Source organism: Mya arenaria, chromosome 11, assembly GCF_026914265.1.
Source record: "Mya arenaria isolate MELC-2E11 chromosome 11, ASM2691426v1".
NCBI lineage: Eukaryota > Metazoa > Mollusca > Bivalvia > Myida > Myidae > Mya > Mya arenaria.
In genome coordinates, this window is record NC_069132.1 from 35,740,491 (window position 1) to 35,758,036 (window position 17,546).

Here is a 17,546-nt window from a genome sequence, read left to right on the forward strand (position 1 = left end):
GCAGGAAACTTAACTTCTTATATCGAGGGTCCAGAAGTGAGGCGAGCATCGGGAGGGACTCGGCAGTTTCATCTCGGCCTGGCTGGAACCTCTCCGTCATCTCATCCCGGAGAGTTGTCTTCATCGAGGCGACCAGCGCTGTGTCATTGTTGCAGGGCTGCAACACTGTCCCAACCAAACTATACACGATGGGAAACATCTCCCCGATGGATACGTCCTTGTCCTTACTCATGAAGGTGGTCACGTGGGTGAACGGCCCAAGGACTGTGCATATGTCGGCAACGATACCCCACTCGCCGTCTCTCAGAAGGAGATCGCGGTCGGCCTTCTTCGTGACGTCATCGTCAAGCATGATGTCAGTGACCGGCGTAGCTTGTCGAGGCGGTTACACATCAGCTGCGTGGAATTCCACCTCTTGGGGACGTCCTGGATGAGGGCCAGTGTCGGTTGCTTCTCGCCCTCCTTCTGCATCCGCTCCTGGCGACGGTGTAGCTCAGCGGTGACTGTCGTTGAGTGCTTGAAATGCCCTACCAGCTTTCGACACTTGCCCAGGACCTTGGAGACAGAAGGAAGTTCGAGGACTGGCTTGATGCAGAGCTGGAGGGTATGGGCGAAGCAGGAGTGGTCTCCCCACTCTGGACAGAGTGTGCTGGTCTTCTGTATGTTGCAGGCGTTGTCATGGACGCAGCATTCAACCTTGCCCGTGAGACCGAACCCCCTTACGCATTCTTGTAGGCGGGACGCGATGTTCTCGGCTGGGTGACGCTCTGGCATTGCTCTGGTCATCAAGACGTCCGAATGGAGGATCCATTCGGCGTCAAGGTAGTGGGCTGTCACGGTGATAAAACTCTCGGTAGAGTTGGACGTCCACGTGATTGTCGTGAGGGAGACAGACGTCGCCTTCTCGAGCCGGGAGATGAGGTTGGAGCGTTCGTCGGCGTACCTCTTCTCAACCCTCGCACGAACTGTCGGCCGGGTAGGTACCTGAAATATATCATAGTTATAAAAGTTGCTTCATTATCCTGTACCGGAATCGTCACGGACCTCTAATACACGTGCAGTACATGTATACAATACATTTGTATAACACTTACTGTATAAGACGGTGCCGCCAAGGCCATCATATCACGGAACCCCTGGCCGTCGACGACGCTGAGTGGAAGGCAGTCACGTACGACCCAGTCCGTCACCGCACAAGAAACGGTGACGTCAAGTGTCGTCTGCTTCAGGGGGGTCTTAGACGGAGTTGATGGCGGACTGCACACAGGATGCTTCTTCATGTGATTCCTTAGATTTGAGGTCCCACCACAATACACAAGTTTCACACTACACAAGTTACACACAACACTTTTACCATCCTCAGTTTTAGTGAAATACTTCCAAACACTAGAAGTCACTTTCGGAGGCATAGTTCCAGTTTTGACAAGATTGCTCTATTGATAAACTTTGAAACGATGTTAACTGATTGGGAAAAAAATAGAAATGAAACGGGTTTTTTTCTAATAATTTTATTCAGACATCAATACTTGATTTATGCATATTCATTAAGATAATTGATTGGTTAATAATCTACTGACTGCATGACGTTACTTTGTGATTGGACAGTTAAATCGTATGGATTAATGCACATATCATACACGTCATCATTGATGTCAACTACTGCCAATTAGTGCCAATTAGCCACTTCAGAGACCATAAACAACACTTGTTTTCATAAACAGGACCATGGACCCTTCAAAAGATGCAATCTCGCGCCTTGTGCAAACAACCAATTAATAGCAGACGGTTTATGACACCCATCACGCTTCGCCAATCAGTCTGTGCAGCACCTGAAACAGTCTAAACGCTAAGATGTTTAAGACCTACACTAATTAATCGACCATTTTAACCGCATAATTTATACAAAATATATTAAGAAAATTATACGAATACCCGAATACCTATTCTAGTATCCGAATACCAATCTAATATCCGGATATTCGGATATTCGCTTCCATCCCTATTTGGAACACATTTATAATAAATAAGTACTTATATTGCTATCCGCTTTAATTCAATTGCCCTAGTAATTCTATATATTTCCAATACTAAAAAGTGTCTTTCAAATTGTTTAGTTCTTAGCAATATAATTCAGTAGTTCTAATAAGTTTTTAAACATCATTAGCATCCTTTGAAGTGTTCAGATCAAAGATGTTTTCGGCGTTTACTTTAACACTCTATGTACAGTAATACATTAACGGCCCCCAAAAATCCGTAAATTAGGTGTGAACAATATAATACCAAACGGCATTCCAAAGGCACACTTTCTTTTAAAAGTAGGCCGCAAAGGACTAGGCCGATTTGGACCAGGCCGAAAAGGTAATTGGGCCGAGTTGACCCGAGACCGTTTTAAAGCCTTGCACCACAGTTGCGTTGATGTCTGTAAACATGGACATGTACATGTATATACAGTAGTCGGTAAACTGATACTTCATTGTGTCAAACTTATTTATAACAAAAAAAACAACAACAAAAACAGGCCAACGTCTCACTTGGGCTACTATATCCGATGTACGATGATCGACCACGAACATGTTATGTACAAATAAAAAGCACTGAACAGAATTTGATATAACACAATTTTGAGCAATTCATGGAGCTTAATCCGGCATGATGATTTGACACAACAGGAAGAACTATTTCAGTGGCGCAGTCATGGGTGGAAATGGGACAAATTATATTTTTCTGTGATTATTTAAAAACTCATTCTGCAATACGGTGTACGCAAACTATACGGTGCACTGCAACCGTCGTAGATAGTTATCACCCTTGACTAGTCTTCTAAACGGAGGTAGCGGCTGAATCTAAACAAAGTAGTCTGACGCCGACTTTTTTTCGGGTATTTAAATTGATATCATTTCATTTCCTTTGTTCTAATCGCAGAGAAGCATACGTTTATTCAGGTTATTTGGGTTGCTTCCTTGTTGCGCATAATCTAATGCCCAGACATATATTTTTTTGAAAAAAAATGATTATCAGTGAAACACTCAACAATTCTTGTTTAAAACTTAAGAAGCTGCAAATTTAAAATTCTCAGTTTGTCCTAACATCAACAATAATCATTTGAAAGTCTAATATTTTATCCCCGAAAATCACAAGTTTACGTAGAAATGTGGAAAAATCAATGTTTTTTTCAATAAACAAACCTTATCATATTCTATGTTTTATCTAGTTCCATTACCGGTCATACATGTATGTATGCAGGGGTGTAGAAATTAATTTAAGTAGCAGGAAAGATCCCAAAAGTAGGCGGGGGGGGGGGGGGGGGGGGGGGAGTCTGCGTGTCCTCCCCCAGTTAGGATCAAGGGGCCAATGCCCCTTGTGGGATGAATTTAAGCCTTTTTTAACCAAAATTTCTAGTGTTCTGGTGCATGTTTATTTTGTAACAGGGACACAGGGAAACTTATGTACTTGAATGTGATACTGAGTCTGAGAACTACCCCACTGAAATGAATCTGAATACTCCCCCCCCCCACCCCACCCCCACCAGTGAGGGCTAACTAATAAACCAAATAACTGTCAAATTCAGATTCAGGATACTATTAAAACATTCCAGACCACATGCCTTGCCATTTGCTAGCAATTCCCTCCTAATCGTATATGTTATTTCTTCTCTATCAATTATATACTTTCAGCCACTGAATCTCTGTGATCCTCTGTAAAATTAAACATCTAACTTCATTTTCTGTGGTTCTAGATATTTCACCTGCAGCTAACTTATTCCGTTTTAACACCCACACGAAATATCTGGACACTTTGTGATGTTCAAAGCGTACAAAATTTCACCAAAGGTACATGTAAAATTCATCAAAATAATGGATTATTTTTAGCAGTGACATCACCGCAAGCTTGTTTCATTTTGTTTACATCCGGGTAACACGCGTATATTAAAAGGAATGTTGCGTAAATGGTAATAGGACTAACAGAAGGCCAGACACGCTCATGTTGCAAACTTACTACGCTTTTTGATGTCTGGAAAAAAATATTCTTTTTTTCACCCTCCATTGCTTCGCAAATCATAAACTTCAAAACATCCCCATGGGGGATGCGACTAAAGAGGTCATGTATCGAGCTAATGTTATTGTATTCGGAATACTGGGAAACCCAAACCTAGAACTTGAAAACATCCCAGAGGGGGGTGCGACTAATGACGTCACGAATCGAGCTAATGCTGTATTGTAGTCCGAACGCGCGGAAACCAAAATATACAATACCATCAGTCGGGGTTTTAAACTGATGTTAACATAAAAACATGACAAAAATAACAGATTTTATTTTTGTTGATACGGAGAAAATAGCCGGGTGAAGATGCTAAAGTAACCGGGTTATTTTACCGGCTTCCGGCCCATTTCTACACCCCTGTGTATGTATGTATTTCTTTAAACCTTTCGGTCAAGGATAACCCGTGAAAGTGCAAGCACTTATTTCCAACGGGGTCCTTTGTTTTTTGCTGAAGGGACAGCACGCTGAAGAGACAGTGGTGGGATACAAGGAAGACTGGGTGCGATACCCTAGACCCCTTGGTTTTTTACCTTCTCGGTGTAAAGCACCGATACACGGGGTACAACTTTCCTGGGTTAAACCAGTACTGAGTACACCACTATTCCAAGCACTACCCTTTTATGCCGAGCGCCAGGCAAGGGAGCTACTTGTACCAATAGTCTAAAATAATAGACGTGTTATACGGGATTCTTCCAATCCCTAACGTCTAAACGGGAATGTGCAAAAAACGGGGGTGTTTTAAAAATATTGAAATTGTTTTAAGTGAAGTATTTTATGGTTGAAATTGATCATAAAGAGTTAAATTCATATTTTACCATGTAAGTGAAATGTTATTTTGCACTAAACAAGCATTTAATGCATTAAAACAAGTTGTTTACCTTTCCAATAAAACGAAAGTTGACTGACACAGATAACAATTATGCGAAGGGGAACAGCTCAATACGATCGTAATAACTCGGCCTCCTCCGACAAAGCTTCGAGATAGACCTCGTTATACAATCGTAACAACTCGGCCATGTCCGAAATGTTCCGAGCGATTTAAAACTGTGCCCTGAAGCCTTGCAGGTGCCCTTCATGTATATATCGTTATGTTTTGACAGAATGAAATGAAGAAAAGCCGTCAAACTCATAATTATAAGTTGGATATTTTTTTGTGTGCGTACGGAACTAATATAAAATAACATTATCTGGTAATATTTCTTGTTTTTATGATATTTTATAGACGCTATATGCTTTAACCCGGAATCCTGATCGGAACAACTACCCACTTTTGATACTGAACAATTTGTACGTGAAGGATTTGCCATATCAAAAATCTAAAAAAAATCCCTCAACGTACAATTATTTGGACTACTTGTACCAACTTTTAACGTCTTTTGGTATGACGCAGCCAGGGATCGAACCCACGACCTCCTGCTCCTTAGGAGGACGCTTAACCACTAGGCCACGGAGACGGTCTACATGTACTTACAGGTGTAATTACAATACATGTGGAATGCACCCACAGGTTATTAGAGGCCATTTTCATTTGTTTACAATCTTTCCTGAGAATTGTTTAACTTCATTAAGAGTTTTTGGTCATTTCTAATTCTCTAAACTGGGAAATTTTATGCAGCAGCAAGATATAATGTATTTTAAAGCATGACATTGGTTTTCCTTTTACTGCCTCTTTGTTAATTTATTTACAGTAAAAATCCACTCTCACATTTAAAAATCAGCATGTTGATAACAATTCTGTTTCTTACATTATGTCATATTTACTTGCAATGTGTTCAGTAGTATGAGGTTGACAAAACGTAAACAAACTTTTGTTTTGTTTCCCTATTGCAACACAGTGCTTACATTACAAGTGGGGAACCAAACAGCAAACGTTTGCCCAAACATGTTTACTGAACGCATGGCAGGTCTTCATAGATTGCATCCCATATATGCTTAAACTTTATTACAGTGCAATATACTTATTTTGTTTCAGGATTGTCATTTGGATGGCTTGGCTGTAGGCAACATTTATAATGGAAGGTGGTGACTCGAATCAATTACCTGAAGTATGCCCTGATGATAAAAAGGCAGGCATAGGAGGCGAAGGTAAAGTAGTGTCCAAGCAAACTACAGATACAGTTGAAGCGATGGAGTGTGCAGAGCGGGAATCAACTTCAAGAGAAAATAGCAAACAAGACGAAAACAGCAAAGCAAAAGATGCTAAAGAAGAAGTTGCTGAACAAGAGGATGGCAAGAGTACACAACCAGCTGCAGGTCATGGTAAGGTCGTGTTTGGTTTAAACACCCAAGACCTGGAAGCTGGAGAAAGTAATGTCTCAGATCAGTCAAAAGACAACTATGTATCAGAGTTTCATAAGTTTTTACAAGCAGAAAATAAAGCTCACAATCAAGATACGGAAAGTGAAGTAAGTGGAAACAAGCAAGTTACATGTAATCTTGGGCCAGCTATTGAGGAAAGTTCAGACTCAAATTGGTATAAGATAAACAATGATAAAACAAATAAACAAAATACTGTTACAATGTTACCAGATGACTCTTCAAATATGAGCCTTCCAGAAAATGTGTCTTTTATGGGCAGTAATATGGAATCATGTGCCAGTTTTCAAGAAAATAACTCAAACGTTGATGAATGTTCAAATCTAAGTATGCCTGCTACCCCAAAGTTTGCTGGCCACCAGCCTGTGTTTGATGAATCAGCAAACATGAATGCACCCAGTAATAGTGGCTTTGCAAGGCCGGACACGCCGAACAGCGACCGGGACAAAAATGGATCAGAGACTACTCCACAGAAAAAGTACAGAAGAGGAACACTCCAGATAGCTGCTGAGGATGCCAGTGAACATGGACAGTAAGAAAATTTGCTGTCGTTTGTTTTTGTGAAAATGAAGTTCATGGTTTTCATTTTTATGAAAGTATGCATTTGTTGATATTAAAGATTCTTCATAAATTGTATTCACTTTTCTTAAATCCATTTTTAAAGCCCAATGGCAAACTTAAAAAATCTCTGCTTTAGTGTGTCAAAATATTTTTTCTGTATTTGGCAAACATACGACATGTACTGGTTAGTCTGGTATATGTATATACCTGAAATTTGGTGCCTCATTTGGAGAAGATGTTTGCATATCTGTAGTTTAAAATGTATTTACTCCTTTTAATTTTCGCCATAGTTTTACAATTATTGTAATCTGCTTTAGTGGACTGACGGCTGGTGACATATTTGAGTATCAGTGGCCGCAGCAGCCAGATGCAGACTTTTTCATGCTACAAGAACAGATCTCCATATTCCTGGATGTCACGTCTTTTAAGAGGAAATACCCAGGTATTAAATTCAATTATTATGATCGTTTAATGACATGTTATTTGTTCATGATGTCAGAGCAAAGCATCCAATTTTTAGCTTGTCTGCCTTTTTAAGAAAAACAGTTAGGTATTGTCATTGCTATGCCAGCCTTGTCGCATTGGCTTTATTGCCAGAGTGCAAGGACTTTAACCTAGTTCATAACTCAAAGACTATTCCGAGATATTTAAACGAAACTTGTTGCACATGTTGTCAGAAACAATACACACATGTGGAGCAAAGCCCATAACTCTTGCTTTAATAGTAATTGAAGTTTGCCCTTTTTTAATAGACTAGCATTTGCTTGCACTTCAGTTTAAGCCATGCATGGTCTTAATAGTTTACTTAAAATGCAGATTTACTATGCAACAACCTAGATTAAAGCTAACAGCTTCAGAAATGCAAAATAAGCATGTTTTTCCTTCAGATTTGTTCCGAAGGGTGTGTGATAAAGAGGAGAAAGACTTTCTGAGGGATCATGGAGTTGTCTCTGAGACCCAGAGTGATTTAGGTAAATGTGTCACTCTTTTCATGATTATGTAGGTCTTATTACAATCATGTGTCATTAATCGTGTGATATACTGGTACTGGTATTGTGCATGTAGATTTTATTTAGAATACTTGTTATCCATAAGTGATATTTCAGCTCTAGAGAGATTCATACCAGATGATACAATAATGCTGTATTTGGTTTATCCATGTTGCGCGGTGGTTAGGGCACTCGCTTCTCGACTAGGCAGCCCGGGTTTGTTTCCCCGGCCTGAGCGCATGTGAGTTTTGTTTGTGGTCACCGAACTGGACAAGTGGGTTTCCTCCAGGTACTCCAGTTTCACCCACAACACAAGACCACACTCTCTCGTAACATTGTGCCAACAAGAGTGATTAATGTTGTAATAAGTTGTTTCACAATAGTTGTTTAACTTGTTTCACAATAGTTGTAACATAAATAAGTTTGAATTAAACAAATGCTGTATAAACGAGACAATAATTTTACTGCAGGTCTGACTGCCCTGAAGGCAGACGAGGTCCATGAGCTGTTGGGAAGGGATTATCCTGCTAAGTATAAGGTTTGCTTTAAATTATATATGATGCAGTGATTAAAGTATTGTTTTGTGAATTGTTTCAGCTGATTAGTTAAAAAACATTGTTGAAACATATCAAGAGAATTTTCCTTATTGCTTCACTACGTAATAGAAATGATAAAAAAAATGCATGGGATTAGAACTTGTGTTTCAAAACTCATCAGAAATAATTAAAACATGTTTCTAATTGATTTGCTTGGGTATGTGCTGAAGCAAGTTTTAAAAGGTATTAATAGAAGTTTGAGTCACCTAAATCCTTATCTGGAGCTCTGTGGCAATTTTATATGAAAGATTATTGATAAGAAGAACTAAAAAGGTACTTGCGAGTCACACAGACATTCGTAATGTTATTAGTGGCCTGACAACAAGGCACCTTGGCTCTAATAAACTTAGACATGTCGAAGCAAGTATGTTATAACAGTGTTGAATAAATATTGAACATAAGACAGTTATAAAAAATGAGTTAACTTGTATTTTTCAGGAGTTCTTGAAAGTCTTACAAGAAAGAGAAAAGCAGAGACTTGCTGACAAAATGAAAGAGTTCCATGCTGTAAGTTTAAGTTCGAGACGAGGTATTGCCATAGCCTATGAGTCTTCATCCCTGTTGTTGGCATTGTCACTTTTTGGCAACCTTGGGCAGTGATCTGAAACTGTTCCAAGAAATTCAATGAAACTTGGTAATCATGTTGGAAAGAGACATATATAACATACATGTATAAAAGACCTATAACTGTTGCTTTGATAATTGTTGAATTTTATCTCTTGTTAAACTGAAAAAAAAGAACAACAGGTGAGTGTTATGATTTTGATATTCATGATTTTTCCTGAATTGATCGTGACCCAAGTTTAAAGCATTGCAAAATATTATTTTACCAATGCTTTATAACAATTTGATAATAGCATTTTTTGCAAATTTTATACCTCGCAAAATTTGCATACAACAGAAGAAATCATATAAAAGAGTTCATGAAATTAAAACAATCTACAAAAAGGTCTCTCATCAATTGTTTCATTATCCAGTTGAAGCTTGAGAAAGACAAGATGGCAGAGTACATGAGGAAGGCTCGAAAATCAGTGTCTGACTGGAACAGAAACCTGCTGAAACAGCGCAATGAGGAGAGACGGGCATTCTTCGACATGCACACTTTTGTATGTCTTTGTGTCAATTGTTTTTTCATATAAAAATTAGATTGTACTGTGGGTGTCTTTTTTAGTATTTTTGTGTCGCCTGAAAAGACGACATATAGGGGTTACTTATGTCGGCGGCGGTGGCGGCGGCGGTGGCGGCGTCCGCGTCCCATTTTCGCTTGTCCGGGGTATATCTCCTAAACTATTAGTGGTATCAACTTGAAACTTCATATGTACATAGATCTAATTGAGGGCAAGTGCAGTGCACAATAACAGTAACTCTTGCTTTCTTAGTTTTAAAGTTATTGCCCTTTGTTAATTTTCATGCTTAAAGTTTTGTCCGGGGCATATCTTGAAGAATATAAGAGGTATCAACTTGAAACTTCATAGCTAGATAGATCTCATTGAGGGCAAGTGCAGTGCACAAGAACCGTTACTCTTGCTGCCATATTTTTAGAGTTATTGCCCTTTGTTAATTTTCTTGCTTAGGTTTTGTCCGTGGCGTATCTCGTAAACTATAGGAGGTTTCAACCTGAAACTTATTCCATAGGTATATCTGATTGAGGGTTCAAATGCCACCTACACTTGAAAGTTAAATGGCAACATCATTGTCTATAAATGAATAAAATGCCAATCTAACAGCTATAATGTCGACAGTAAATAATTCGTCAGGCGACACATCCGACTCGCGGAGTTCTAGTTCTACATGTATGTCTATTTGGTGTTCAAATTGCGTTAATACTATTTATATAAAATAGTTAACATTCTACATCCATGTACCAGTATGTCCCGGAAATAGTTATCAATAGTTTCATGTTGTCGCATATTGTAATTTCCGAATTGGTGTTGAAATAGTTTTATTCCAATTTTTCCACTACTTCTTTTTATCTGCAAAATGCGATAATTATATCATTTCTCATTTAAATGGTGATCAAACAATGATAAAAATCTATTTTAAATTCAGACATTCCAGTACCCAAAGGGAAAGTTCCGTAAACTAGATAGCAGCCAGACAGAGGTTGGAGCTTACCCTCTCTCTGTCATACCAGGACAGTTCTCTGACTATTACAAACAGTACGTACATATATGATAATGAATGATAATATACCTGATTTACTATTTAGGGTTTGAGCTTAAGAATTATCGAAGAGTGCTGAACCCTTTCCTTTTTTGGTAGCACGTCTTTGCCCTAACGGAGACCAGCATGTGCACCCTTCTTAGAACTTCATCATAAATCATCATTGAAACATACAAATTTAAAATATACATATGGTAGTTCAACCCTTAATCTACCTGAATTGAACACATTTCTAACATTTTTTAACAAATCTTAAATATTTAAGTTCTTCACAGCTGGATACGATGTGCCTTTTAAATCCTTACCACCCAGTCCCTTTTCTGCAGCACCCTGCCCTTTTTCAAACCTGGCTAAAAACCCTATGAAAAACCTGTTTAAATTTTTACATGTTGACAGGAACATGTCCTTCAATCATTTTCTTTCGAAAAAGAACAACTATGTTTTGGTTTTAAATATTTACGTATTTTGAGGTACATTTTGTACATGCATTGAATTTTATGAATACCAGTGTATGATTTTCATTTGTATCATAAACACATTCTAGGGTTTCAGCCTAAGAGTTATCGAAGGGTGCTGCACCCCAACCTATTTTGGTAGCACCCTCCTGCCTTCATAGAATTAAGTGCTTTTATTTGATTAAAACTTGAAAAAATGTGATTATGAATTCAACCAAACTTGACACATTTGGCAGTTGAAACCTAATATTTCCTTCAATTAAGCGCAGTTCCTAACATTTACTGTCAAATTCAGAAGAGTCTCATTATTCACATCCCAACACAATGTATACTATTCTTCCTTAGCACCCTGTCCCTTTTCTGCTTTACCCTGCCCTTTATATTACCAAGCTACAACTTGACTCACTAAATGCAGTTTCAACCATGTCTTTACCCTTGGCTGTACTGCTTAACATCAAAGACATTTTAAGTGTACATAAGCAAAATGTTATTAAGGACATATGATTGCCAACACTTCTACAAAGTGATTGACTGAAAAATGTCTTGGCTAGGCAAGTGCAAACTACATTCTAACCTATCAATAACCAAGGTGTTAAATAGTGATGGCGTAATGATCAAGTATAAACGAAACATGGTCGATGGCCATTTAACATATGCGACAAATCAATTCTGATTATCCATTATAAATTTTCATCATACTTAAAAAATCATGTGTCTTAAAAAACATTAAATAGATGTGCATTATCGAATTGTTGAGTGACTGGAGTTGTAAGATCATATATCAATTGTGCTATCAATGTTCAATGAAATTGTTTGTTGCTGTTGTTTTTAATTTATTCCTCTGTCATTCAACAAGTTGGGTCAATTTGAAAATAATATACATTTAATTTCATATTAAATTATCCATTTATATAAGTTATTTTCAATCCAACATTGTGTATGGAAAAAAACACTTTATTATTTTTGATTATTTCTGTTTCGAAAATTGATTATGGTTGTCCATTTTTATTTGATTATTGATAATGATCTTTTACCGATTACCCAATGCTAGTGTTAACCTCTATATTTAGGTACAAGATGGATGAGCTGAAATACTTGCCCCTGAATACAGCAATCTGCAACCCGCCAAAGAAGAGGGACCCCAACCAGGAGGCTGACAGTGAGGGGGAGGTAGGTTGTTGGGGGAGTAGCTAGAATTTGTATCAGTATAATGTCATATATGCATATATGCATGATATAAATTGCCAAAGAGAAAGAAAACTATATGTATTGCTTATATGTGTAAAATAGTTCTGTTATGATATGATTGAAGGTATAAAAAAATAAGGGACTATTTCTTTTGACCTATTTACTTCTTTGAAAAGAAGTTCTCCGTTGATCTATAAACAATGGTTAATTTGAAATGGGCTGAAACCTTAAGAAATATTCAAAATGCTTAATACCAGTTGCCATGTGTGGTAGAAAAAAATAGCCTGCAAGAAGTTAAGCGTGATATTTCCGAATGATTAGAAAATTTTCAAAATTGCTTAATACCATGTGCAGTAGAAACAGCCTGCAGAATTTAAGCCTGAAACAAAAGTGGGGAAATTGAAGGCAATGCGGATAAGGATATTTACTCTCTCTAGCTGCTGTGAACATCAAAATAGGCCTTCATTTGTTGAAGTCTGTTTTATAGAATTTTGAGGGTAAAATATCACCAAAACTCTTTGAAAATTCTTTATTTAAGTCGGCAAGTTGTAAATGAAGGATGCCTCAATATCAATAAAGAGAAATAAAGGATTTTACAAATATACTCCAAGGAATAGTTACAGTGAAAAAAATCTTTGAGTTTGCATCATGTTTCCAGTCAAGCAGTGGGAGTGAAGCTGACAGTAGCAGTGACAGTAGCAGTAGCTCGGAAGACAGTGAACAGGAAGGTTGGTTGTAAGGATTTTTTTCAGCTCATTTAATTTTTTATTTAAAGAAAAAAAGCCTTGTAGTTGTTCAAGTTGTCATCATTTTGGCATGCAGAAATTCAGATATTGAAAGGAGACTTAATTCAGTATGTAGTTGCCAGAGATAATAAACACATGTGTAGAAAGGTCCATAATATAAGGTTAAATAACAATTGAGTTTTGCCCCTTTTGAGTTTTGCCCCTCTTGAGTTTTGCCCCTCTTGAGTTTTGCCCCTCTTGAGTTTTGCCCCTCTTTTTAATTAAAAACAACCACATACAAACGTTAGCATCCACTTGCGATGCATTTGTCGTAAACAGGTTCGCTTGACTTAATGTTTTTATTGTGTCCTGTATTTTAGACAACCCTAGGAGCAAATAATTGATAAAGTACATGTTACAGTAATTGACCTTATGCCTTGTGAAATGTTTGCATGTCAAAGAATGATTAGACGGACATATGTCATAAGGCTTCAAGGGGACTCAAGTACAAATTTTATTGCTGGCAACCATTTAACATACAAGTTATTTTGCTTAATTTTATCAACAAACAGCAAATGGCAGACACTCATTTGAGCAGAATGATGTAAATCATAGTAATAATTCAATTTTCTCTAGTGTTACTAAATAAAGAGCATTTTCAGTCACTCTTATAAATAATTATTAACATAAGAGCTCTTATTTGGACTTTTAATGATGTTTTATCATTAAAAAAAGCAAGCTCACATTTCACACAAAATTCTTTTTATTGATGTCTGACCTTATAAAACAAGAACAAATCCCTTTAAAGCTATCATGTTCATTGTCAGAGGCTCCAGCTTCAAATGTCACCAGGGGCAAGATCAAGAAGGAGAAGTCTTCCAGCAGGGAACTCAGTAAAGAGAAGTCTGAGGAGGTCAGTTTTACATTACAACTCAATTCAACTGAAAGCATGTTTAATGAACATTGAGCATTCATAAAAATGCAACAACATGAATTACACATATAATATAGAGTGCACACATCAATGATAGGTTATTGGGTACAATTTGTAACAAAAGTTCAAGCGGTATCAAATATTCCAGATTATCTTTTTAAATTTGATTAATTTAACACTCTGTTTTACTCTCAAAGTTAAAGGATGAGCGTTCTATTGTTAGATATCAAGATGTTTATTGTAAAAGCTATTTTATGGAGCATATTATTTTCTTCCTCAATAAAACCAATTTTTCGGCAATTTTCCACTTAGTTGAAAATTTTACTTACAGAGTAAGTTGATACATGAATATAGCCCCTATTATATGCCTTTTTAAAGAATATTGTATGATGAAAGATATGGATTTAAACATGGCATAAGCCGTATCTAAATCTGGCTTTCCTCTGTACAGCCGGTGATTAAGAAGGAGACAGAGTGTCGTATCTGTAAGGAGGAGCCTCCAAGCAAGTGGAAAACCGAGGAGGATATCATCGAGTGCTCCGAGTGCAAGAGCAAAGGTGAGTCTTGCCTGCATCATTGATCTCTGTGTAGAAAATTTGTATGAGAAATTGGGGACCCTTTTCAGAGCTATTTCTCGCAGGATCTCGGATGATATGCTTACATGACCAGTAAGGTCCCAGGGTTATACACAGACATGTACAGCCTGATCATGTTTTTTTGTTCATATCCATTTCAATACATATCATTGTAAAATTGACAATTTTCATTTGGATTTTTTACTCCTATAATTTACATGCTAAAACAGAACATTCAACATTTAATTTTGAGCAGTGTATGAAAATATGCATGTTATAACATTTTAACATCAGCTTTGTGTGACAAGAAATCTTTATGTTATGCTTCTTGTCTCAATGGCCAGGTCACCCAAGCTGCCTGGACCTTACTGAGGAGATGGTGAAAGTTGTGAAGACATACCCCTGGCAGTGTATGGAGTGTAAGACATGTGTACAGTGTATGGACCCGTATGATGAGGTAAGTACCAGTCAGTTGTCCTAGGTAGTCATTGTTGTGTATAGAGGGTGAGAACATACCCCTGGCAGTGTATGGAATGTAAGACCTGTGTACAGTGTATATACCCGTATGATGAGGTAAGTACCAGTCAGGTGTCCTAGGTAGTCATTGTTGTGTATAGAGGGTGAGGACATACCCCTGGCAGTGTATGGAATGTACAGTGTATGGACCCGTATGACGAGGTAAGTCTAATGATGTTTTATTGTGGTTAAATTATGTGAGATTGATTACACAAGTGATTTCATTGACGCTGCCATTGTTAAAACAGCCAAAGTTCGCTATCTTCAATCGTCTAAGAAGTATTACAGCATTGAAGTGGATAATCTAAGAAAAACTTATAGCAAAAAAGGAGTGTAATTATAAACATTGAATATTTTAGAATTGGGTATCATCTGTGTATGAAAATATTTCGGAATTGCACAAATAGCTAATTTAGAAGATAAATAAACCATGCTCCAACAATGTTTTATTCATTCATGATCTGTCATGCTTTACTTAACACTGGAATTAGGAAAAATCCCATATACAAATTTCTTTGATATTTCCCAGGACAAGATGCTGTTTTGTGACAAGTGTGACCGAGGCTACCACACATTCTGTGTAGGGCTGAAATCCCTGCCCTCTGGTCAGTGGGACTGCTTCAGTTGCCGTGGAGACACCACACCCATCAAACCACTCCCTAAACCAGCTCCCAAGGCAAAGTATGTTGTTTTGGAACATTCAATTGTTCTGTAAAATATTTAAACATGCTTATTGAATTGTTCTGTAGTATTTATTTTAAAATGCTAATCAACAAAAAATGTACTAAATTTTAAGCGTCTGTTATGCTTGTATGTTGTTTTTTTCGAACATCAAGAGTTATTGTCATAGTCTTGATGCCAGTGTACAAGACATTTGACAAAGCTATCTATAGGTAACTCTAACAAATATTAAAATTTTGCTTGGTATACAAGTTTTCAGAGTCAAAATGCACATTTATTGACAGGCCCATTACTCTTGCTTTAATAAATTTCAAATTATGCCCCAATTGGATTGAAAAATCAACAGCAGATATGCTAGCCCCCTCCAGTGACCTACTTTGAAGACCTTGTCAGGCGGGGAGTTTGACCAAGGCAATACATCTAATGCCAACTTAATTTTGATTCCACAGCGCTCTATTTTTTAGTAAGGCTTTGCATTTGATATTTTCTTGATTAGGAAAATGTTATGATTGAAGTATATCATACCAATACCCCAATGGCATGAAAACACACACTCTTAATGCTTAACTTTTTCTTTCTACTCCCAGGCGAGGTCGAAAGCCGCGAGACCCTAACACTCCTCGAAGACCTCCGGGTCGACCTCCAAAGGACAAGACAAAACTCTTACAGCAGACACAAGCTGCAATGGCTGCTCAGGAGGTTGCAGACAGGAGTCGGGCTTCTTTTGACCAGAACGATACTTCCATGGTCAGTATGGGTGGAATGCATCGTCAGTTTCAGTGCCTTTTTTTAGGTTTAAAGTTTGTCTCTTAATTTATCTATTCTTTACAAAATTTGTAAAAGTATAGATTTTTTTAGAATTTATTCATTTTGTATTTTAAGACCAAAACTTAAAAGTTGAACCTTTTTGTCTAACAAAAACTTCAGAACAGTTTTAAACATTTATTCTCCTTTCCTCAGATGTCAATGGACTCAAATCTAGGGGAGGAGGACACGCGTGACACAGTCAAGCCAGAGGACATGGACACTGACACACAGGATAAGTGAACTCGGATTAGTTATTTGGGCCAGTGAACCAGGGGACTAGTAAAGATGGACTAGTGAACAGGGGATTGTGATCAGATATTAGTGAATAGGGAATTGTGATCTGTGACAAAAAAAAACGGCCTAACAGTGAGGGTGAGGAGCATAGAAGATGGAAGCTTGTGATGGAGTGCTTGTTAAATTTTAAGGGATTACAGGCTTGATTATGAATTGGAGCTAAAAATCGCATTGTTGAGCATCATTGTAGAACTTCCTTGTGGAGTGATCGTAAAATTAGATTGCTTTTAACTGTGCAATGAATTTGTGAGTTTGTAAAAACCTAGGTAATTGAGACCATTGCAGACATATACCAAATCTTTTGATTTGTTTTTAACTCTTGCACTTTAATTGATTTGACGCTGAACTGGATTAAGACCATCCTCTATAATTACCAACTTTACAAGGGTTATCAATTCCATTGGTTTAACATTTGTGAATATTTACATCAGAGTGGTTCAGTGTCATGTCAATAAGATGATTTTGTGAAATGTTTTGTGTATTTAATATGCAACTGAATTATTGGTATTTGTTTTAATGATCTGTTAATGATAACATTATTGAATGAAGTAGCAGACTACAATTCAGTAAATATTTATGAATTTCCTGAGTAGTGATGGCGAGACTTTTTTTTATATTCATACCAAATGTGTTCAGTATTGTAATAAATGCTTAAACAATATTTTTCTTCTCTATAATGCCAAGTAAGTAAGGAAAGAATTCATT

The 17,546-nt window shown here is 37.5% G+C and overlaps 2 protein-coding genes across 2 annotated transcripts; one reads left to right on the forward strand and one right to left on the reverse strand.

Moving 5' to 3' along the window:
- Positions 1-211: 211 nt before the first annotated feature.
- LOC128207211 (E3 SUMO-protein ligase ZBED1-like) lies at positions 212-1,415 on the reverse strand. Its single transcript, XM_052910008.1, has 2 exons — positions 1,095-1,415; positions 212-984 (listed from the first exon to the last, which is right to left on the reverse strand). Exons 1-2 carry the CDS (start codon positions 1,407-1,409, stop codon positions 304-306), a joined length of 996 nt encoding a protein of 331 aa, XP_052765968.1. The 5' UTR covers positions 1,410-1,415; the 3' UTR covers positions 212-303.
- Positions 1,416-2,806: 1,391 nt separating this feature from the next.
- Positions 2,807-17,502, forward strand: LOC128207123 (PHD finger protein 10-like). Its single transcript, XM_052909888.1, has 16 exons — positions 2,807-2,878; positions 6,014-6,889; positions 7,236-7,360; positions 7,806-7,889; positions 8,378-8,445; positions 8,942-9,010; positions 9,481-9,609; positions 10,553-10,662; positions 12,192-12,291; positions 12,968-13,037; positions 13,862-13,947; positions 14,420-14,525; positions 14,888-15,000; positions 15,589-15,740; positions 16,328-16,487; positions 16,701-17,502. Exons 2-16 carry the CDS (start codon positions 6,054-6,056, stop codon positions 16,785-16,787), a joined length of 2,295 nt encoding a protein of 764 aa, XP_052765848.1. The 5' UTR covers positions 2,807-2,878; positions 6,014-6,053; the 3' UTR covers positions 16,788-17,502.
- The last annotated feature ends 44 nt before the right edge of the window (positions 17,503-17,546 follow it).

Excerpts from the sequence above, each read along its gene's own strand:
- LOC128207211 (XM_052910008.1), bottom strand. The coding sequence starts at position 1,409 with ATGCCTCCGAAAGTGACTTCTAGTGTTTGGAAGTATTTCACTAAAACT. Across the intron at positions 985-1,094 it reads TGGCGGCACCGTCTTATACA|GTACCTACCCGGCCGACAGT; the intron begins GTAAGTGTTATA and ends GATATATTTCAG.
- LOC128207123 (XM_052909888.1), top strand. The coding sequence starts at position 6,054 with ATGGAAGGTGGTGACTCGAATCAATTACCTGAAGTATGCCCTGATGAT. Across the intron at positions 10,663-12,191 it reads TTCTCTGACTATTACAAACA|GTACAAGATGGATGAGCTGA; the intron begins GTACGTACATAT and ends CTCTATATTTAG. Across the intron at positions 12,292-12,967 it reads AGGCTGACAGTGAGGGGGAG|TCAAGCAGTGGGAGTGAAGC; the intron begins GTAGGTTGTTGG and ends TCATGTTTCCAG.